Source organism: Gopherus flavomarginatus, chromosome 6 (assembly GCF_025201925.1).
Source record: "Gopherus flavomarginatus isolate rGopFla2 chromosome 6, rGopFla2.mat.asm, whole genome shotgun sequence".
NCBI lineage: Eukaryota > Metazoa > Chordata > Testudines > Testudinidae > Gopherus > Gopherus flavomarginatus.
In genome coordinates, this window is record NC_066622.1 from 36174081 (window position 1) to 36195755 (window position 21675).

The window sequence follows — 21675 nt, forward strand, 5'->3', positions numbered from 1 at the left end:
TTATATAGGCTCCTATTACCCCCCCACCCCATCTCGATTTTTCACACTTGCTGTCTGGCCACCCTAGATACTGGGCTAGATGGACCTTTGGTCTGACCCAGCGTGGCCGTTCTTATGTCCTCACACAAAAGAATACTCCATATTTTAAATATGGGGAAACTGAGGCACAGAAAGACAATTAAATAGCTTGTTCAATATCACACAAGTCAGAGAGCCAAAAATAGAATCTAGATCTCTAGATACTCGTTTATGTGTTTTAAGCATAATATTATCTGTATTTTGCTTACAACTGGGAGTTTAATTCAAACATTTCAAGTAGAAAATATTCTTACCAGAGTCCAAACACTTTGAGCTAAAATCTCCTTTGCTAATCTTGGTTCCCATTTCAAGAAGAATAGTTTTAAATGAAATACATATATTTACATCAGAGAATAGTTAATAATAAAAACTATTCTGATGACTGCTTGCTTGCTTAACACTTTGCAATTTATAAATTCAGCATTAATACTGAGCTTCTCTTCTGTCATCGATGACAATGGAAAATGAGCATCATCACTAGACAACTAAACACCAACCCCATCGCATACTGCGTCATTACTCAAGCTTCTTTTGAAATGTCTGTATCCCAGAGTATTTTAGCTGATTTCTCAGAGCTCAGGGTCAAATTCATTAGAAAATTTCCTAAGACAAACATGTATATAAAACAATATTTGCTGCATTTTATCAGCAAGGATGTATTGAGGGCAGATCTACAGACATTTAGAACTGCCTCAGCCTACACAGGACAAAGCGTGGCTCCAAAGGGGAACTGTGCCAGAAGTTAAGCCACAGCATTGCTGGCAGCACTTAGTTGATTGCCTGGCTCCACCCTCTCCCACCAGCTTCTGCAGGCTCTTTACTTGCTGACTGTGGCAGCACTGGCAGAGAGGGATGGAGACTGCTACGGACTATTACAAAGGGGTCTGTGATCAACTGTTCTCCATGTCCACTGAGGACAGGACAAGTAGTAAATGGCTTAATCTGCAGCAAGAGCGGTTTAGGTCAGATATTAGGAAAAACTTTCCAATTCTAAGGGTACTGAAAGCTCTGGAATAGGCTTTCAAGGAGGCTGAGGATTGCCCATCATTGGAGGTTTTTATGAACAGGTTGTACAAACACCTGTCAGGGATGGCCTAGGTTTCCTTAGTGCTGACTCAGAGCAGGGGGCTGGACTTGATGACTTCTTGAGGTCCCATCCAGCCCTACATTTCTATGAAATCTGAAAACATTCAGCAGGAAGGACTGATACACATATCAGCTTATTCTTTTTTTCCTTCCCTATTGCCTGCACGTAAGGTTTTGCCAGCTATGGGCCAAGAACAAGGACAGCTAATGAGTTAAGTGCCAGAAAGATAACATACAAAACTACAGTTGCTATGTCTGTCCTTTCCTGGGAACTTAGAGAGGAAAGAGAAGAGGGAGGGGAAGCTCAAGATCAGAGAATAGGGTGATGTTAGGTTTCAGTAGAAAAGAACCATCAGCTGGGAGGATGTGATTAGCATCTGGGGAGGTTCCAAAGTCTCAGAGGTAAGGGGGCAAAGTTGTGGTGAATCCTGCCATTGATATTGGTATTCACTGGGGGAAAAACATCCCAGTAAAGTCTGTAGATATCGTATTGTTATACAAACCTGAGGTGAAATAGCAAGACCTCCCAGTGGATCACCATCCAAGATATCAGTTCCAGCATTATAAATGATGATGTCTGGCCTCGATTCATTTAACGCCCCTTCCACATGTGTTTGTACCTTCTGAAGATATTCTGTGTCCTCTGTACCCCAGTCCAATTCAATCTTCCGCTTTATGGCTCCTAAAAAAAAAAATTGGTTTAATGATACTGAATCAAAGAAACAAATGACCATGCTGTGAAGGAAAAAGCAAGATTCAGACAGAAGCAAGATGAAAAGCATAAAGATTACAATTTATGAACATTTTGAAAATATACATAATTTCATAAGATTTTAACTTAAAAACATTTTAGCAATCTTTCTTTCCACCTCCAGCAAAAAAAAAAAAAAAAGCTGCAGCTAAATTAAACACTACAACCTGGGAACATTTTTACATTTAAAAGACAAAAAAATATCAGGCATAATGAATAAAAGAGAATATCATACAGAGGGACTATTATTGAATAAAAGTAATCTCCATTTATATTTATCCCGTAATATTCAACAACTGGGAAGGAAATCAGTAAAAATATCATCAAACTGACAAAAGATACTAAAGCCTGAAAGTAGTAAAAGAAAGATGCAAAGAAAATTTAATTGCAGTGTAGGACAAGTGCTGGCATGAAAAGCTGGTAAGACAAAGATCATTAAGATAAATTATTAATATTTATTTGTATTACAGCAGCACCCAGAGGCTACAATCAAAATCAGAGTCCCTCTGTGCAAAGTGCTGTATGGATGCCCAAAACTGCTTACCATCAAATATCCTTATCTTGTAATCAGGTGTGTTGGCAAACACTAATTCATGCTAATTGCTTATTTTGATGTCAGCAGGGTTTTGTATGGGTCTGCCCCCGTAGATCTGATTGTGAGAGTGGGGCTTAACTGAAGTCAAATAACTACAATTGGGTGGAGCAAAGCATTGGAAGAAATGCCGGATGGTGGCTCATTATGCTGTAGGTGCTGTAAAAAACACACTGGGGCTTCTAGATCCACTGAATATAAACAAAAAATATAATGATAGATAATAATTTGTCCTAACAATCTTCATGAGGCTCATTGTTGCATTCCAGTCCTCATCCAGCTTTGCAGTTGTTCTGTGTCTTTCCATCTTTCTTTTACTCCTTTCATACTTCTGCTTCCTTTGATATTATTCTTCATGATTTCTGCTCTTCTTGTTACATAAATATTCATAAAATTATGCACAGCTGTACTCCTGCATACAACTATGGACAATACTTAGCTCATGTTCAGGGGAAACAATACAATAGCTGGATGGAGTTTAAAAAGAGGGGGGAAACAATTAGTAAAGAAAGAAAGTTAAGTGTGGTTTTGATTAAACCATTAAATGTCAGTTCTGACAATCATGGACCCATGTCCCACAGCTCTCAGGTACCATGTCCTCATCTTCAGCAAACACAACCTAAGATTACAATGTTTAATTGCTTACTGTGTATAGTTGCCAAGTTCAAAGTAGCTCAAGTGACATTTTGGGGGGTGTTAACATGCTAGGTTTCTCTGGTTCAAACTCTCTCTCTCTAATAAGAAATTAATGCTAATACTTCTATGGATCTTAAGGAAGGCTGCTATCAATAGTCCCATTTTACAAAAGGGAAATGGAGGCAAAAAGAGGTGGCATGACTGTTTTAAAGTCACACATTGACTTAATACCAGAACTGAAAATGGAACCCAGTCAGGGGTGCTGGAACAATTTATATAGTGGGAGTGTGGAGAGCCATTGAACCCATCTGTAAACCTTGTACGTGATAGAAACCACGTCGAGCCAGGGAGAGCGTCAGCACTCCCCAGCACCCTTAGTTCCAGCACCAATTAACCCAGTGGTCCTGACCTGGAGTCTTCTACATCAGCCACAAGACTATCTTTTTCTTATCTGTCCCTGAAGTGTTTGCTTTCCTTCTTTTCTCTCTCACACCTGCTTTCTCTCTCCCCTGCCCACTTCCTCACTGTCCCTAACTTTTCTCCCCCAATCTTTCACACAGACCCTCTTCTCACAACAGTCCAATCCCTCCCCACTCCTTTTCGTCAACACTTTCTCTCCCAAATTTCTTAGTAATTTCATTGATCCTGTCTCCCTCATATCATGGCTGCTCCCTTGGGATGTGTTGCTGCTTAGAGCTAAGTAGTAGCAGTGCCGGCCTCCTAGTCCTCCCCACTGCATCACACCAGAATCACAGTGGGGTGAGGGAGCCTGCAAAGAGAGCAGTGAATAAAAGAGGGAAGAGTCACCAGGACAACTAAGGATGCTCAAGGCATGAGTCTAGGAAGAGCCAGGTTCAAGTCCCTGTTCCTCCACAGACTTCTTGTGTGACTTTGGGCAAATCAGTTAGCATCTTGGTGACTTGGTTCCCCAACTGTACAACTGGGGCAATAGTTCTTTCTAACTTCACCGGGTTGTTGTAAAGATAAATACAAACAAGACTGCAAGGCACTCAGATACTACAGTAACAGGGACCATACAAGTATGATATACTCCTGGGAGGATTCTGCACCCCTGTGCGCCTGCATAGAATGCTACCCCTTCCCACAGATTTCCTGCGTTTCCCTGCAGAAAATGGCAGGCAAGCAAAGGGAAGCTGCACGAGGGTGGGGGGCAACCATGAGTGAAGTTTTTTGGTAGGGATTCCCCCTCTCCAAACAGAGGCGAGGCATGGGAGGCACATGGGGTTATGTGCCACTGCCCCCAGGAGCAGAGCTGCCCAGCTGAAGGAGGCTGTGTCTCAGCTCTGCTGACTCTACAGCTGAACGCCTCCTCCTAGGTCCTAGTGCTAGTCGTGCTCCCTTTCTGTGTGCTGGGAGCCTTCCTGTTTTCTGTGCAACACTGAGTGCCCATAGTGGGGCTGGGTAAAGGGCTGGGGGTGGAATAGGGCAGAGAGAGAGAGGAATGTGGGAGTGAGGGGTGGGGGATGGAGAAGAAAACGGGATAGGGGAATTGGCGGGGGGAGCAGAAACCCGGCATCCCCTTGGCAGCAGCTGGGGCTCACCCATTAAGCAGGCCCATCAAACCCTCATTCTGACAAGCCCTACTCCCCTATGCGTGGACCCTTCCGATGAGCCCCCCACACCCAGACCCCCACCCCACTGAGCCCCAACCAGCTGCACCTTGACCCTCACCCCATCAAGCCCCACTCCCCCAGCACCCAGACCCCACCCAACAAGGCCCATGCCCCACACCCAGACCTGTCCCCTAAACCCCAACCACCTTTACCTGGATCCACTGCAGGCTCCCATTGCCCCTGCACCAAGAACCGCCACAACGAGCCTCTGTGCATCCAGATCTCCCACTGAGTCTCCCGCATCCAGATTGCCCCTCACAGAAACCTCTCACCCCACACCTGGATCCCTCCAGACTAAGCCCCTCCACACTTGGATCCTGCTGGACTGAGCCTGCTCACCCACACCTGATGCGCCTGTTGCAGAGGGGCATGACCCCGGGTGTTTCTGGGGCAGGCCCAGCTCTTGCACTGTGTCAGGGTCAGGTGCAGCCTCACTGCCAAGTCTCTATAGCAGGGGATGTGGGGGCTTCAGGATGATCTCCTACCTCAGTGCCCCCAGTGGCCTGTGCTCCCCACTGCCAGGCTGGAGCCACAGTTATTTATTGACAAATAAAATGTGCAGAATTTTGCAGAATTTTAGAATATTGTGTGCATAATTTTTTGGCACAGAATTCCCTCAGGAGTAATGATAGATAGAGGAAGAAAACTTAGCTGACTGCTCAGAATATGCAAGAGTAGCTTCTAGTTGTGAGGAAGAGGAGCTGAAGGGGAAACTTTGCCCATCTGAATTATGAGTCACATTTCAATTGGCAGAACTGAGAGCACTACCCGCAGGGGGAAAGCATCTGATTGGACATGTATGGCTGGTATGACTACGAGTCTTTGTATTTTCCATCTCAGGAAGAAAATACCAAGCCAGGTAGAAACAGAAGTGTGACAAATGTAGCAACTGTCTTTATTTTCAGAGGCTTTGGGGTGAAACTCATCTCACTGCAGAGAGAGCCTGTGCCTTCCATACGGTTTAAGGCATATATTCATGGCCTAAAAATAACTGAACTTAAATGGACCATCTATACTAGGATGACTGTCACCTTTTAGGTACTGTACACACACTTATTTCATAAAAGTCTTACAATTAAGCAATATGCAAAATGTTAACAGGATACTAATGCAAGTTTGATATTCTTAGTTAATAAAACAAAAAGGCAGCATGAATTGAACAAAGGACCACACAGCAGGAAATGTAGAGTAGCAAACAACAATTCACACAATTTTTTCTAAATACAGCTATTAAAACTACAGAAGGGTTGCCATTTAAAATCAACAAGCGTGCTCCATTTTTATGGAAAAGTTATAAATGAATTATATACTCCATATATTAGAAAACATTGCTATTTGATAAATAAGTATAGGAATGCACTGACCAATTTGGTTTAACTTCAACTGTTAGTAATTTTTCTCTTGGTAGACATGATGTACCCTGGACAAACATTTTTGATGTAATACTTTCAAATGTGTATGCTATCATGTAAACACTGGAGTTAAGTATTCGAAAAATAAAGAAAGATGTAGTGCATTCATGTGTTCCTTGTCAATCATCCAAATTAAGCAAGTATGCTATTTATCAGAGTGACAGTTACATTAAAAAAAATTAAGCAGAAAGAAAAAAAGTACACACTGCACTCTGACACTGTAAACAAATCAAGCCTGCCACAGACATTTGCATCCTATCAAACTGAATCAGAAGATCAACCCAACTTTAGGCTTTTTCCCTTTTAATTTAAATAGCCAGTTAATTAATTATGAGAGGCTACCATAATTAAGGGAAACTTCATGGTGAAACACCAAATACCCTGTGTCTAACAGTTGGCGTGAGAGTATTCTACTTCTTTTCAAAATGCTTACAGGGTATTCAGAGGTTACCCATTTTCTAAAGGTTTGTTATATAAATAACAATTCTGCAGGGAACATGATCCCTAGTTATGCAGAGTTAGCTAATCCTGAATGAACCATTTGTTAAAAAATGTTTAGTCTAATGAAAACATATAAAAAATTCTAAGTAGTGACAGTTGTCCTTAAATCAATAGCAAGTGCAGCCAATTTGGATATTTTGCATGGTCTCTTGAATGGGTTACTAACAAGACCAGCTAATGCTGTCACCTTACATTTCAGAAGTTCATCTACTACTGAGAAGACCTAAAATAAGTCTAAAGATTTTTTCATGATGATTAATGAACACAATGAATTTTCAGGTACCATTACAGGAAGGATTCTATTGCTTTTTGGTGAACTTGTTATTTTAAAAATCAGTATGTCGGTCAATTATAAATGTAGTGAAATTCCCAAATAAAACCAAAACAGAACCACTGCTTTGCACAGCAAGCTGTACATAGTTGAATTCCTCTAATAACATCTGGAAGAAACATCACTTCTCATAGGTCATGATATGCTATTCTTCATAGAAGTTTCAACTAGTGCTTCAACTGCCTCATCTGAATGGCCCTGTTATGGGATATGCCTACCCTGCACTGGGCTGGAGGGAGTTAACCCCATGCTATGGGCTGAGGAAGCCACGGCCCCTCACACCTCCTGGGCATGCTCTGACTCGAACCACAGTATAAGAGGGAGCAGTTCAGGTCAGTCTGGACTGACCTCCGATGAGAGCAGATGTGTGCTGAAAGCTCCTGCTAGGAGAGTGCTGGAGCCACCAGATGCCAGTGCCAGCCAGGATTGTGCCTCTACCAAACCCCAGCCAACTGCTGAGCCCAATGGAGACAAGGCAACAATTGCCGAGGGACCCCCTGTGTTGGAAGAAGGGGTAGGAAGTGACCCTGGGAATGGTACAGTAGTGACGGGTGACCAAGACTGAGCAGTGAGATGTCAGTTCCCTGGGGCCTTGGATCAAGACCTGGTTGAGAAGAGTGGGCCTGGGCCCCTACCCCATCTGAGCCGCCACGGACACTGCCAACATATGGGGAGGTGAATCGGGCCACTGGAGGCTACTAGATCTTACTATCCTGAACCACTGGACAGCCCTACTGACTCTGGTCATTGGACCATACTGCCCTGGGAAGAAGGGCAGCTACTTCGACTTTGGCCACTGGGCCTTATGGTCCTGAAGCCCAGGCCTGTCTTAGTGACTCAGGTCCTGGGGCCACACCACTCTTAGGGGCTGACAGGGTATATCTGCCCTTTGATAGGTCCAAACCTATATCATATAGACCTACTAAGTAGAGTTAACAAAAAGTATCATGAATAATTTAACTTATTGCTCCCAATTGGTTTTGTGCATTTTTGTGCCCTCAAAATGGCATGAAGCTGCTCATTTTCAAAATGTTTGCCCTTGTGAGATTTCATACATGAATGCCAGGGTGGCATCATCTACGTTAGAACAACCATGAAATAATGTTTCATCCCTAGATTCTACAGCATATCAGTAGCAGCCTAAGCCTATGTGGACAGGTGCCTCATCTTTGGCCTCTAAAGATGTGGGCCTCGTGACTACATGTTTTGCTTAAATTATATATTTTAATTAAATGCCTCTGAAGCATCTTTCTGTGGTAACACACCCATGATACAAATGATAAACCTGTCTCTTCACATCTAGTTGCTGCCACTTTACAACAAGCATGACTGAGATATCACTATGTTTTGCCAATGTGTAATGATTATTGTTATTGTTTCTCTTCATTGTATGCACATGCCTCAATCCAATGGAACATATGTCAAAAAGCAGATGCCCTTAGGACACTGAATAATGACCCAGACAGAAGAAATCTCAAATCATGGGCAATACAACATACTTCCTTTCAGACAGAAGTTAGGGCAGATGTCCTTAAGAAAAGGACACATCGGTAGATAGTATACTTGGTAAATAGGATGAAAAATAAAGTTTGCAGATATAGGCATCTAAGACAGGCACACTGACCTAAACATATTACTTCGAGATAAGCACCACACAGGAAAGTCCAGAAGGCCAGCAGTGATAATGCAGGAATGAACATATGCAAATAGCATACTATATATATTTGATGGGAAAAACACATGGAACAAATCAAACTATTCCTGTTACTATTTTAACTCCAAAAGGTAGACACATTTTGAAAAAATAAAGTTTACCTCAACAGCCAAGTCTACAATAGAAACTTTTTGCCAGTATAGTAATGTTGCTTAGGGGTGTGATTTTACCAGCAAAAGCACTAGTGCAGACGTTGTTATTCTGATATGAGTGCTTTTGCTGGTATAGATTATTATGCTCATGGAACTGGTAAAAACTATACCAGAAAAGATACTTTTTTACAAATATAAACTGCATCTACACTAGTAGGATTTGCTGGTACAGCCAGGGCTGCCCAGAGGATTCAGGGAGTTTGGGGTCCTTGGTGGCGGGGGGCCCCCACCGCCGAATTGCCGCCGAAGACCCAGCACTTCAGTGGCGGGTCCCGGGATGGAAGGACCTCCCGCCGTGGGTCTTCGGGGCACTTCGGCTGTGGGTCCCGGAGCGGAAGGATCCCCTGCAGCCGAATTGCCGCCGAAGACCTGGAGCGGAAGAAACTCTGGGGGCCCAAGCCTGCAAGAGTTTTCCGGGGCCCCCAGAGCAAGTGAAGGACACTGCTCTAGGGGCCCAAAAAACTCTCGTGGGGGGCCCCTGCGGGGCCCGGGGCAAATTGCCCCACCTGTCCCCCCTCTGGGTGGTCCTGGGTATGGCTAGACCCATAAATTATTTTCCTGTAGACTAGGCTAAAGAAAGAAGTGTAACTACGATTTCTCCTTTAAAGAAATATAAAACAAACTAAATGACTTCTCTTAACCCTCTCTCTTGACCACTTGGGGTCCAATCTCAGCCAGCCAATGAACCAGAAGTAATACTACGTGGCTAAGCAGAACTACGACAGACACTGAAGTTCAAATATTTGCTGCAACTTTTTGCAAACATTCTCATAGGGAATTTTTTTATATTAAGTTCATCAATATTTTTGTGTTGCTGTATTTTACCTCAGAGTGAGCAGCATTTCAGTGGTAAATGAAGCAACTGTTCTGTGGTAAATACTTTTTTAATACTTTAAGATCATATCAGTTTGAAAAGTACTTACGTTTAGCAAATCCATCCCCTGGATAAATATATCTATTGTACACATCCATAATATACACCCTATGATCATCCATGAAGTCTCTCTCATGGCCATTCCCCTATAAGAAAATTTCAATAGGTTAATCTTAGCAAACAAACACAGTATTAAAGAATCTGTGAGCATAAAGGAAATTAAGAATACAATGATACAGTGTTTAATGTTCTAGGTACTTTTTCTTGTTTATATCCTTAGAGGTTATTCTGATGTTGCGAACAACAGTATATCTATCTGAGGCTCCTCACGTGCTTCACAAATATTACTGAAATTAGCATTACAATACTTCCTTGCAGATACAGAAGTATTTTCATCTCCACTGCGCAGACAGGAAAACTAAGGAACTGAGCAGCCAATTTGCTCAGTGTCACAATGAAAGTCTGTACCCAAGCCAGGAACAGAAATCAGACCAAGTCTTAGGCTTTAACCACACTATATTCCAGAAGCTTGTCAGCTACTGAGAATATGTAAAATCAATGAAATGTTGAAAACGTTAATTAACCTTCAGGGAAGACTGCAAAAGTCAAATATCAATAAAATTTAATGAGAAACATATTACATTCTACCACTGTAAAGCCAGGAATCTCTATTGAAATATTGGACTTTGGGGTAGGGAAAGGAATGGTAAAGGAAAAATCAGATTCTGATAATCATCTCCTTTTTCCACACTCTTGAATTCTAATATGATTTCAGTGACTGTCATCTGCACTCCTATCAGACATTATAAAACAATCTCTAATTAGTGGTTCACAAGATATAATATGTTAAATATCAGAGTTGATGTAAGGAATGAAAGCAAGATGATAATCAGAATGATTTGATTTCAAAGTATAGGAGTAAATCCATAGAAATAATATTTTCAGTATTTTTGTTGTGTAATTTAACATTAACTTGATAAAACTCTCTGAACAGTTGCAAAGTTGTATCTCTGCTGTGTTTCCCAGTCCTGGAGACACCCAAGAGAAAAAGAGCCATTACGATACTAAAACTGGCTAGTACATGTGAAAGGGTGGTGGAGAGTACATGAATGCTCCACTGCATGTTTTTGTGCCACTGATAAGGCCTGTTAAAGGTGGCTGAGCATGAACTCTTACTGTACTACTTCGCTACTCCCAGGCCCCAAAGAAGAGGGTAGTACAAAGATGGGTAACTAATGACAGTAAAGCTCTGGAGTGAGCCAAGTTCTCAAGGCTGATGAACTCGGTGCCCTGAGAGTAATGGAACTTCCTCATGACACTGGCAGTGGCAGATCGGCTCTTGTCTAGTCTGCTACCTCACATACTCCTTCCCACAATGAAAGGGAAACACTGTAGGAGGGAATGATATAGCCTATAATCTACAGATCACTGGCACAACAGCTATAAGGTCAGAGATTTCTTGAGAAGCATTTTAACGGGGAGCCTTGACACACTTTGAAAGATCCCTTCAGAAATACAAAGTAACAACATTACATAATCTATGGTTTTGTTTCATGGCCAATTTTATCATGTAGATAAGAGATGTGCTGGAAGGTAACATATCCTTCTAGATCATTATGTTTCATCATAGCAATGAAACTGCCTCAAAAGTGGATTAACACTACATTAAAATACTGTATACATTTCTGATTAAAAGCAGTTTTAGTACATTACCAGCTTTTCTAAAATAAATAACTTTTTATTGCTGAACAGTAAAGGTAATCAGTCTACAGTATGGACTGATCAGGTTTACAAAACAAATCCCCACAAAAAACTTTTTAGCCCTTATTAGGATTTTGCTGAAAATCCTACTACCAGAGATGAGAGTTGCTCTCAGTACACACAATAAATCATTCCTTCTTTAGAAGGGGTGTATGTGCGTATGTATATATACTGTTCTCCGTTAGCCTGAAGTCAGTCCTCCCGTTACAAGCATTGAAGGTCAAACTCATCTCCTGTAGAAGTTGCTGCAGTGATTATGCATGCTGAACTAATTATAATTCTCTTTAAGAGTCCCTTGTTTCTTATGCAATGCTGAGCAATTCTCAACGATGGTTAGGTTGCATCAATGTACATAGACCAGAAAATATTTCTACATTCTAGCCACATGATGGAGCTACAACTCAGCTTAAATTTGCAACAGTGTACATTTTATTAAGGTAGCTTTATTGCCACAGTTAAGGAGCATAAAATATAATCAAGCACCAACGTTGTGCTGAGTAATTAATAATCAAACATAGTAAGTAATGATCCCATGATTTTCTATAACCAGTTATTCAGACCACAGCTGTCTTAAGTTTTACTGACTAAAAGGGCTTGTCTACACTGGCAATTAACAGCACTGCAACTTTCTCTCTCAGGGGTGTGAAAAAAATCCCCCTGAGCACAGCAAGTTGCAGCGCTGTAAAGCGCCAGTGTAAACACTGCCACAGCGCTGGGAGCTATGCCCCTCATTGAGGTAGTTTTTTTGGAGCGCTGGGGGGAACTGCATCACAACCACACAAGGCACATTTAATCTGTGGGGAGGTAAATCAGTAGTAGTACATGGCACTGCTTTACCAAGGTATCTTTCTAAAGAGTAAGTTCATTACCTTGGAAGGGTTACCCTGACTGCTGACTGATAGAGTAGTGTGCGTGGTTTTCTCCATTCATTCTTTTTTCTTTGGCTTGTTGGATTTTTTGGTTTTTTGGCCAGGTTTGTGTTGTCAGCTTCATTCTGAGTTCACAGTATACTATTTTTAGGTTACACTGAATTCCAGAGCCGAGATCCTGCTTTAAAAAGTGAGGCTTTATTTTTCCCCATGAAATAAAAACTTATCTTTATCCAAATGGGTGAAGCAAGTGAGAAAATTATGAAGGTTTACTGAGTATTTGGGGACCAGAAAAGGGGGAAGGGGAGAGATGACAATAACATTGCATAGATCATGGCTAGAAACAAAAGAGTACAGATCCCAGGGTTGAATCTCAGTACTATAATTGCTCAAAAGCCTGATCCAAAGAGTTGCTGAGAACCCACAACTCTCATTAAATGAAATGAGACAGTTTGGGTGTACATGAGTTCTCAGAATCTGGCCCCAAGTTTGCCTGTAAACAAAGGGAAGACTGAATTAATCCACATTTTGTTAGTTGTTTTCAATTACGGAACATGGCAAAAACTATCTTACTGTTGAAAGTCGGTCGGCAAAACTTCCTCAGGTACACATGTACATTTATATCCCTTCTCCACTGCACAGATCAATTTACAGTTTGCTGATACAATTCTTTTAGTTTGCTGAACACTCAATACAAACAATCCAAAGTGTCCTGCAGCAGCAAGTTTCTGATACATACTGCCAATGGCAAGTATAAATCTTTAGCACAAGCATTGTTTAAAGAGATGGCCTATTGCTAAAACGAGGACCTAAAGCCTGCTGGCTTTGGAGTTACAGAATGCACCAAAACATTCTCTAGGGGTAATTACATATTTACAAAAACAAACGTCACAATATGTTGATCAATGTATATCAAAAATAGTCTCATTTAAGATAAGCTAGACATTTATCACCAACAACCACCTGGCAAAAGTTTTTAAGATTAACCCTACTTTGTTCCCTAAAGGTCAGATGACTCCTGTTGGACCAATGGGTGAAGTAACTCTATACTGAATCTCCAAACACTCAGAAGTAAGGACTATTAGACAAGACATCACAGTTAACTAGAGGTGTCGAGATGGGTGGTCTCCTAGGCATCTACAGCCACACTGTATTGATCTAATGTAAGAGACAAGGTGGGTGAGGTAATATCTTTTATTGGAAGTTGGTCCAATAAAAGATATTACTTCACACATCTTGTCTCTCTCATATACTGGGACCAATAGGACTACAACAATGCTGCTAACAATAAATTGATCAAATGTATACAGAAATGCACTGGAAATGCACTGATAGCCACCGCAAATGTATAAGATTAGATATCATATGTTCCTCTTGATAGCGCCACTTAGTAATAATTGTTTGTATTAAGACACTTGTAATATAGCCTGGGGAGCGAGAAGGGCTTCAAAGCCTGAGCTCTAGCCTGAGCTGTATCTTCAAATTGCTGCCTACTCTGCTATTTTTGGAGCCCCACAAATGTGAGTGTGTTAACCTGGGCTGGAAGGCTCACTGTGGAGACGTACCTAAAATGTACTTCCAAATACGTAAATAAGTGGGTTCAGATATAATACTAAATTACAGTACTTAGCTATGTTACACTCAGTTAAGAATAAAGCAGGAGCCATGAGCTTTTTGTTTTTAAGTCTGAAACAATAGAAGAAAGAGTTAATCCATCCTGTGCATACTTTAACCTGGCCAGCTTTTCTTTAGCTTACCGAATAAGAAATGTCTACTAGTGAAAATGAATCTCCAGAGCATGTGCTTTGAAGGGAATTAAGAATAGCTTCATTCAGGAGCTCACTGTCAGGGATCAGAAGTACACTGGAAAGTTCCCCTTGCCAAAGAATAAAAGACATTACAGAGATCATTATAGAAAGCTGGGTCAGAAGCTGCAAAAAGTAGCAAGAGAAGAGTTCATTCCTTTTGGCACTCCAACCACAAAAGAAAAAAAACTAAGTGTCTAAAGTGATAACGTGTAAAGATTTCCTGAAAACCTTAAATGGATTATTGAAATCCTGATATCCTGACTAGTATCAGGTGAGATTTCTCTTAGGTATTCCTAATGTACCCATCACTATAGTTATCTAGGTACTGATTTGAATAAAGTTTTATTAAAAATGGTTACAAACAAGACAGAATATTCCCATATGCTACTGGACAGCATATGTCCTGACACAATTTATATGCTTGCCAAAGATCTTACCAGGGGATATCATTCAGGAACAACATCCTGGTATCAAAACAATGTGTGTAGTGTTCAAATATGTCTTCAGGCAGGGAAGTGAGCATGCATCAAAAAGGTCTATGTTCTTTTGTGAAGTTTTCAACTATGTAAAGATTCTTGCAAATTCTTGCTCAAAGTAACTCTTTTGAGACTTACAACATCACAACACACATTGTATGTGTAACCATGTACTTCATGAAAGCCTCTTTAATTTTAGGGGCTTTCATTAAAGACTCTGCTACTAGACCAAATCATTACCTGGAACTAGGTATTCAAAAAAATGCTGTAAGCACGTCCACAAAAAGCAAAACAAGATGCCTTTTTCTTCTTCCCCATGTCATCTGCAATAAGCAGGAAAACATACACAGATCTAACAAAATTTCTCCACATAACTGGGGGTGCTCCTTGTTGATTCTTCTTGAAAAGAGTTATGGTAAAATATTTTTGTCCTCTTCAGAGGAGCGAAAGGGTGACCTAGAGTCTCAAGAGGCAAAAAGTTAAAGCATGCTATTTTAACTGCTGCTTAAACTTACAAAAGTTTAAAGTTAATCATCCTCTCATGCAAGACATTAGACCCTAATTCAGTAAAGCATTTGAGTATGGTTTTAAGTAGAGCTGTCGATTAATCACAGTTAACTCACGCGATTAACTCAAAAAATTAATTGCAATTAATTGCAGTTTTAATCCAATTGTTAAACAACAGAATACCAACTGAAATTTATTAAATATTTTTGGATGTTTTTCTACATTTTCAAATATATTGATTTGTGTGCACTGCTCACTTTATATTATTATTTTTATTACAAATATTTGCACTGTAAAAATGATAAACAAAAGAAACTATTTTTCAATTCACCTCACACAGGTACTGTAGTGCAGTCTCTTTGTCATGAAAGTGCAATTTACAAATGTAGATTTTTTTTTGTTACATAACGGCATTAAAAACAAAACACTGCAAAATTTTAGAGCCTACATGTCCACTCAGTCCTAGTTCTCGTTCAGGCAATCACTAAGACAAACAAGTTTGTTTACATTTACGGGACATAATACTGCCTGCTTTTTATGTACAATGTCGCCAGAAAATGAGAACAGGTATTTGCATGGGACTTTTGTAGCTGGCATTGGAAGGTATTTACATGCCAGATATGCTAAACATTCATATGCCCCTTCATGCTTCGGCCACCAATCCAGAGGACCTGCTTCCATGCTGATGACAGTCGTTAAAAAAATAATGCGTTAATTAAATTTGTGACTGAATTCCTTGGGGGAGAATGGTATGTCTCCAGCTCTTTATATTTCATGTTATAATAGTCTCAGATGATGACTCAACACGTTGTTCATTTTAAGAGCACTTTCGCTGCAGATTTGACACAACACAAAGAAGGTACCAATGTGAGATTTCTAAAGATGGCTACAGCACTCGACCCAAGGTTTAAAAATCTGAAGCGTCTTCCAGACTCTGAGTGGGATGAGGTGTGGAGAATGCTTTCAGAAGTCTTAAAAGAGCAACATTCTGATGCAGAAACTGCAGAACCCAAACCACCAAAGCCTTCTGCTGGTGGCATCTGACTCACATGACGAAAATGAACATGTATCGGCCTGCACTGCTTTGAACTGTTATCGAGCAGAACCCGTAATCAACATGGACCCATGTCCTCTGGAAATAGGACTGAGTGGACTTGTAGGTGCTAAAGTTTTACATTGTTTTAGTTTTTAATGCAGTTATTTTTTGTACATAATTCTACATTTTGTAAGTTCAACTTTCATGATAAAGAGATTGCACTACAGTACTTGTATTAAGAGAACTGAAAAATACTTTTCTTTTTACTGTGCAAATATTTGTAATAAAAAATAAATATAAAGTGAGCACTGTACACTTTGTATTCTGTTATAATTGAAATCAATATATTCGAAAATGTAGCAAACATCAAAAAATATTTAAATGGTATTCTATTACTTTTTAACACTGCAATTAATCATATGATTAATCATGATTACTTTTTTAATCGTGATTAATTTTTTTAATCGCTTGACAGCCCTAGTTTTAAGTGCCATTAGAGTTAAGGGCCTTAAGCACATTAAGGGCCTTAAGCATTAATGACTAGGGTTGGACTGCTGAATTGGGCCTCAATGAGCATGGATCCACTCCCTAGTTTACCTGAAATAATAATTCTAGAAAAATTATTTAAAATGCAACTGATTTACAGTGAAAGTTCCATTTAAGTTATCACATGCAGGGAAAGTGAGTTATATTTTCAGTATTGCCAACTCTCATGATTTTATTGAAAGTCTTGTGATATTTGGTGTTTTTCTTAAAGCCTCCTAATGATATTTTCAAGCCTGACTCATGCTTTTCAATCTCCTGGCATTGGCAACACGGGTATAATTTTCTGAATCCTACTCACTGTACAAATCAACTCTCCACTTTCCCAGTCCTAAGGTTTAGCACGTACTGCTAAACTCATCCTCCAAAGTCAAATCCTGAGTTTATCAATACTTGTGGTCTGAAGAAAGCTGATCTGTTGGTGCCTGCAGCAGGACACTTAGCTTAGGCAGCAACAGAAAGTACCCCTTACTATGGATCTTAACTCAGTGGCTCAAAAGGATTTCTTATTACAGTTTTGATTTAATTCACTGTGATACAAGAAAGCTAAATGATACATGAAGTTCGAGGAGTAAGGAGGAAAACTAAAAAAAACCTTAGAATCTAATCATAGAGGAGCAAACTTAGGTAAACAAATTTTTAGAATTAGATAGATAAGGATTAAAAATAGTTTATGCATGAAGAAAAAACTATAAAACAATCAAAAAACCTGATTGATTTGATTACTAAATATAATCTAGAGAAGATGCACAGTAATCAGCACTGAAGGAATCATCAACCAAATCCCAATGGCACTTTGTTAGAAACCAGCACCCTATTGATTAGCAGACAAATGAATAGATAAGAGCAGGCTCTCCAATGACTTATTAAAAAATTGGGACTGTATTTATGTGTCAGTGAACTAAGAAACTATTTCTTTAATTATACAATAATATCAACTTAAGAAATATCAGGTCAGATAATTAACTGAGTTATGGTGGAGTGCTTTGTGTCTACTATGATACACATTTATTTCCTATATCCTTTCCAATTGAGGTTTGCATTCTGTAACTTACATTTTTACCATAATAGGGTTAGAAAAATGGTATTTTTGAAGATTTCTGCTTTTTGGTTAAACTTTGTGGGGGTTTTTTTGTTTTGTTTTTTTTTAAACAGCAACAAACATGTGAATCACTCACCTGATGAGCATCCAGATCTATAATAGTGGCCTTAGACACTCCTTCTACTCTTTCAAATAGAAACTGGAATCATAGATAGGTACAGAGGAAAAAGAAAAAAAATAAAACTACAGTTAGGAAAGTAGATGAGAGATTAGAATGGAAGCTTGATACTTGCATGGTAAATCTCATTTTTTAAATTGTATGCACTGTATATATTTCTTATTTGCCAAAAATTAAGGGCTAGATATTTTTGAAACACTTTATTATGGAAACTTAACAATATGTGAAGGAATAATTACATAAAACAGAGAGAGGGTTTTTTAGGGTTTGAAAACAATTATCTTGAGATGCTTATGGACCCAATACACAAAAAGAATCCATGCATTTGCATCACATTATATACATGAACTACATTTATAGGCTAGCTTTCAGATTCAAACCTTATAATTGAAAAAAACAAAGTTCCCACTTCTTGTGTTTAGAACTACAAGAGGTGATGCAGGTTATCACATCATCAGTGGCTTACATTTCTAAAGGATTGTGTAGGATAAATTTATTACCTGGTTTGTGATAATGACACAGACTGAATGTGCATAAAGAGTATCCCTCTCTCTCTCTCAAAAAAAAGTTGGAGAATATTGTAGTAGGGATCAAACTTTATTTTACAAAGTCACTTTATAAACTAGTAGTGGAATTCATTTATTGCTATTCCATATGACTGAGAAAGCACGTTAACATTTTTCAAAAATTCTTTGAGTCATAACAGTAACTATTGTTAACTAACAGATGGTAAAAAATGTCTTTAGTACATGTACAAACTATGGAAGAGTTATAGTCTCCAATGTGCATTGGAATAGTTGGGAGCCCCAGGGCAGATTAGGAGATTTTTCAATTTAGTAAACTAGACATCCAAAAGAAGTTAGGTCACTGCACCATATAGTGTACTGCATTTGTTTATATCTTAACATTTTAATTATCTTTGGTAGTATTTTATAGCATGCTAGCAAATATTCTGTGATATACTTTGTAAGAGTAATTAAGTCTTAGTTACAGGAGGTCTTATTTCAGCCTCTACAAATGGCTGTTTGTTTATAGAACATATGATATTAAATATAATCAAGTATTTCAAACTCTCTCCCCACCCTTGTAAGATTATTTTCAAAGACTTCACATTTTTATCTAGGAAGACAAAATGCATTAAGTGTAAAATCCTGAGGGTGGATACCTGTGTCCACGCAAATTTAAGTAGAAATCAGTGGAGCCCCATGTGGGTGCCAGGTTTGCCAATTGCAGAATCAGGACAGTTCCCACTGAAGATTTTAAGACAATTAACCTATGGTATTTTAAACAGTATTTTTATTTTAAAGAAAAGAATTGTAGCAAACGGTATTGAGTCATGTTTACCTGCAGGAATCTGATTCTGCAGCCTGTCTCCACAAAATTATTGCCCTCATCAGTGACAGTTATGCATGAATAAATGCTTCAGCATCAGTCCCTAGACTACTTTAATGCTGATCCCTGTCTACAGACTGTTTTGTTTACTCCTGTTTATTAAGATGCAAGTTAGACTACTGATTTAAGAAATTTATGTTGATAATTTTTTTCATTTATACAAACGGTAGAGAAAATTATTTTTAAATGTCCTACCTTAATAGCCAGTGTGATATCAGCATATGCACAAAATCCTCCACCTTTATCACTTGAACAGTGATGGAAGCCACCACCTAAATGTAAAAATGTAACTTTAAAGAAATACTAGGCTAAAAAGCTAGATACTATGGAAAACACTGTCACTGCAAATGTTTGTTTGCTGTTTACTTAAGCAATGGCCATCAATTTTTTTTAAACTGAACACAGCATCTAAAACCCCTAACTCATTGTCCTGGTAGCATACCACATTCAATGTCATGTTTTATATATTTGGCCTATCAGGTCCCAAGATAAAGAAGCAGTATGTGTTCCAAACTAAAGTGATTTGGTCCCAGAACCTGGAAATCTTGCAACCATATGAAGAACTAGGCTCAAAGGAGAGGTGTTCCCTACAATTATACATTATATTAGAACCCATGCCTTTGTAGTAAGGCACTTTGCATCCATGGCCTACCCACCAAGCGCCATGTGCTCTAGTTTAGAGTAAAGCAGGTGGCCAATTCAACTCATCAAAGTGCAAAGGGTAAACCTACTTGAGACAGTAACTGTGTAACAGGCATGGTAGAATATTACCTTCCTCTACCACAGTAATAACTTAATGAATTATCTAGGGGGGAAATGAAAACCCACACAATGTACCCAAGAACTTGTGGGGTGGATGGGATGGGATGGGCAAGTTCTTCTCAAACTGAAAGTCAGAGATCAGCAACAGCCCAAAACAAGAACCATCACTGACTGTCAGTCAGTACAGCCAATGTACCCAAGGCCTTCCTACACCCATGGGCCATTAAACTGTAGGATAGATACAAAATATTGGTTTGAGTCAACACTAAGATCAAGAATGGATTTTAAGAGTTGCTCTTTAAAAATGTATAGACCATTAATTATTTTTAATCACACATTTCTATATAAAAATCCATAATACTTTACTGATAAGCCAGCTACATATATCTGACCCATATAACTGACAAATATAATTTCATTTGACTTTCCACAGAGCATGTCTGCCTTTGTTTGTTTTTTTCATACTGGATGTTTACTCTCTAGAGGATTATACTAAGAAACAATAGAAAGATGTGTCCAGAAGAATGAAAGAGGTAGTATTTTATATTTACACATATATTTGTTTTTTTTCTCTCTCTTTCTGGAAGTACAAACTTGCTCAAATTCTTTTTTTTAAGACATGATGGCGGCCCAGATGCTCACTATGTTGGAGTTACCATCTTTAGAATTATCACACAAACATATGAAAAAGGTGGGGAAAATCGAACATCTGTGACCTCTGTGAAATCCAAAAGCTAATTATAACTCTGACTATTCCTTCTACAGTCATTGACCTTCTTCCTTTTGCCGTACTATGGGAAAGGATAGAAAGAAGGCCAAATTTATTTCCACTGTACCCTTTATAATTTATTATTATTACAATTAAGTCTCTTTAAATGAAGTGATCTCAGTCATTCCTATTGGCCTACTGAAAAACATCAAACAAATGGTTAAAAATACAAAAAATTCAAACCTATTGTAACTAAGCTCTCACTACAACACATTTCAAAGATTTCTTTGGCTGGGAGAGACCAAAGATTCTTTGATTAAAGAAATGGATATTTCTGACTTCAGTTTAGTATCTCTCTTTCTGGAGTGCTCTTTTTTCTTCTGTGGCAGATTTATTGCACACGTATTTAGCAAAATAATGTAGTTACGTGCCATTGCTATTTATTTACCTCATGATAGGATTTGCATGCAAATGTGATGATAATTGATGGTTAGCAATGTAATGTATGGGCCCATAAAAAACATGTTGCATTTCTCAAATCATTAACTTATTTTTTCACACTGTAGATTCATCAAATGCATTAAATATTTCAGTTTTGTAGTGAAACAGAAATGGACATTGACAAAACAGAACGATGAAGTCCTGCAGTTGAGTTAAATGAAATATGGTCTCTATTTATTTGGGATGCTGAAGGGAAACCGCATTGCGGCAAGTTATGGAAATAAAAGAACTTTGAATCATGGTACAGTCAGAACGAATCGCTCAACAATTCTAATCTAGCATCATTTAGTGTGTATTAAATGTCAATAATTTATATGTTGGAACACCGAA

General features: G+C 39.1%; 1 protein-coding gene across 2 annotated transcripts in view; it reads right to left on the reverse strand.

Moving 5' to 3' along the window:
• The window catches only part of HDAC11 (histone deacetylase 11), a 73227-nt gene that overhangs the window by 11530 nt on the left and 40022 nt on the right, over nucleotides 1-21675 (reverse strand). For both annotated transcript variants that reach the window (XM_050957880.1, XM_050957879.1), the window contains 4 exons: nucleotides 19569-19645; nucleotides 17940-18002; nucleotides 9811-9907; nucleotides 1668-1846 (listed from right to left, as the gene is read on the reverse strand). In XM_050957880.1, the coding sequence (XP_050813837.1) occupies nucleotides 1668-1846; nucleotides 9811-9907; nucleotides 17940-18002; nucleotides 19569-19645 (416 nt within the window). The remainder of the gene's footprint in view (nucleotides 1-1667; nucleotides 1847-9810; nucleotides 9908-17939; nucleotides 18003-19568; nucleotides 19646-21675) is intronic.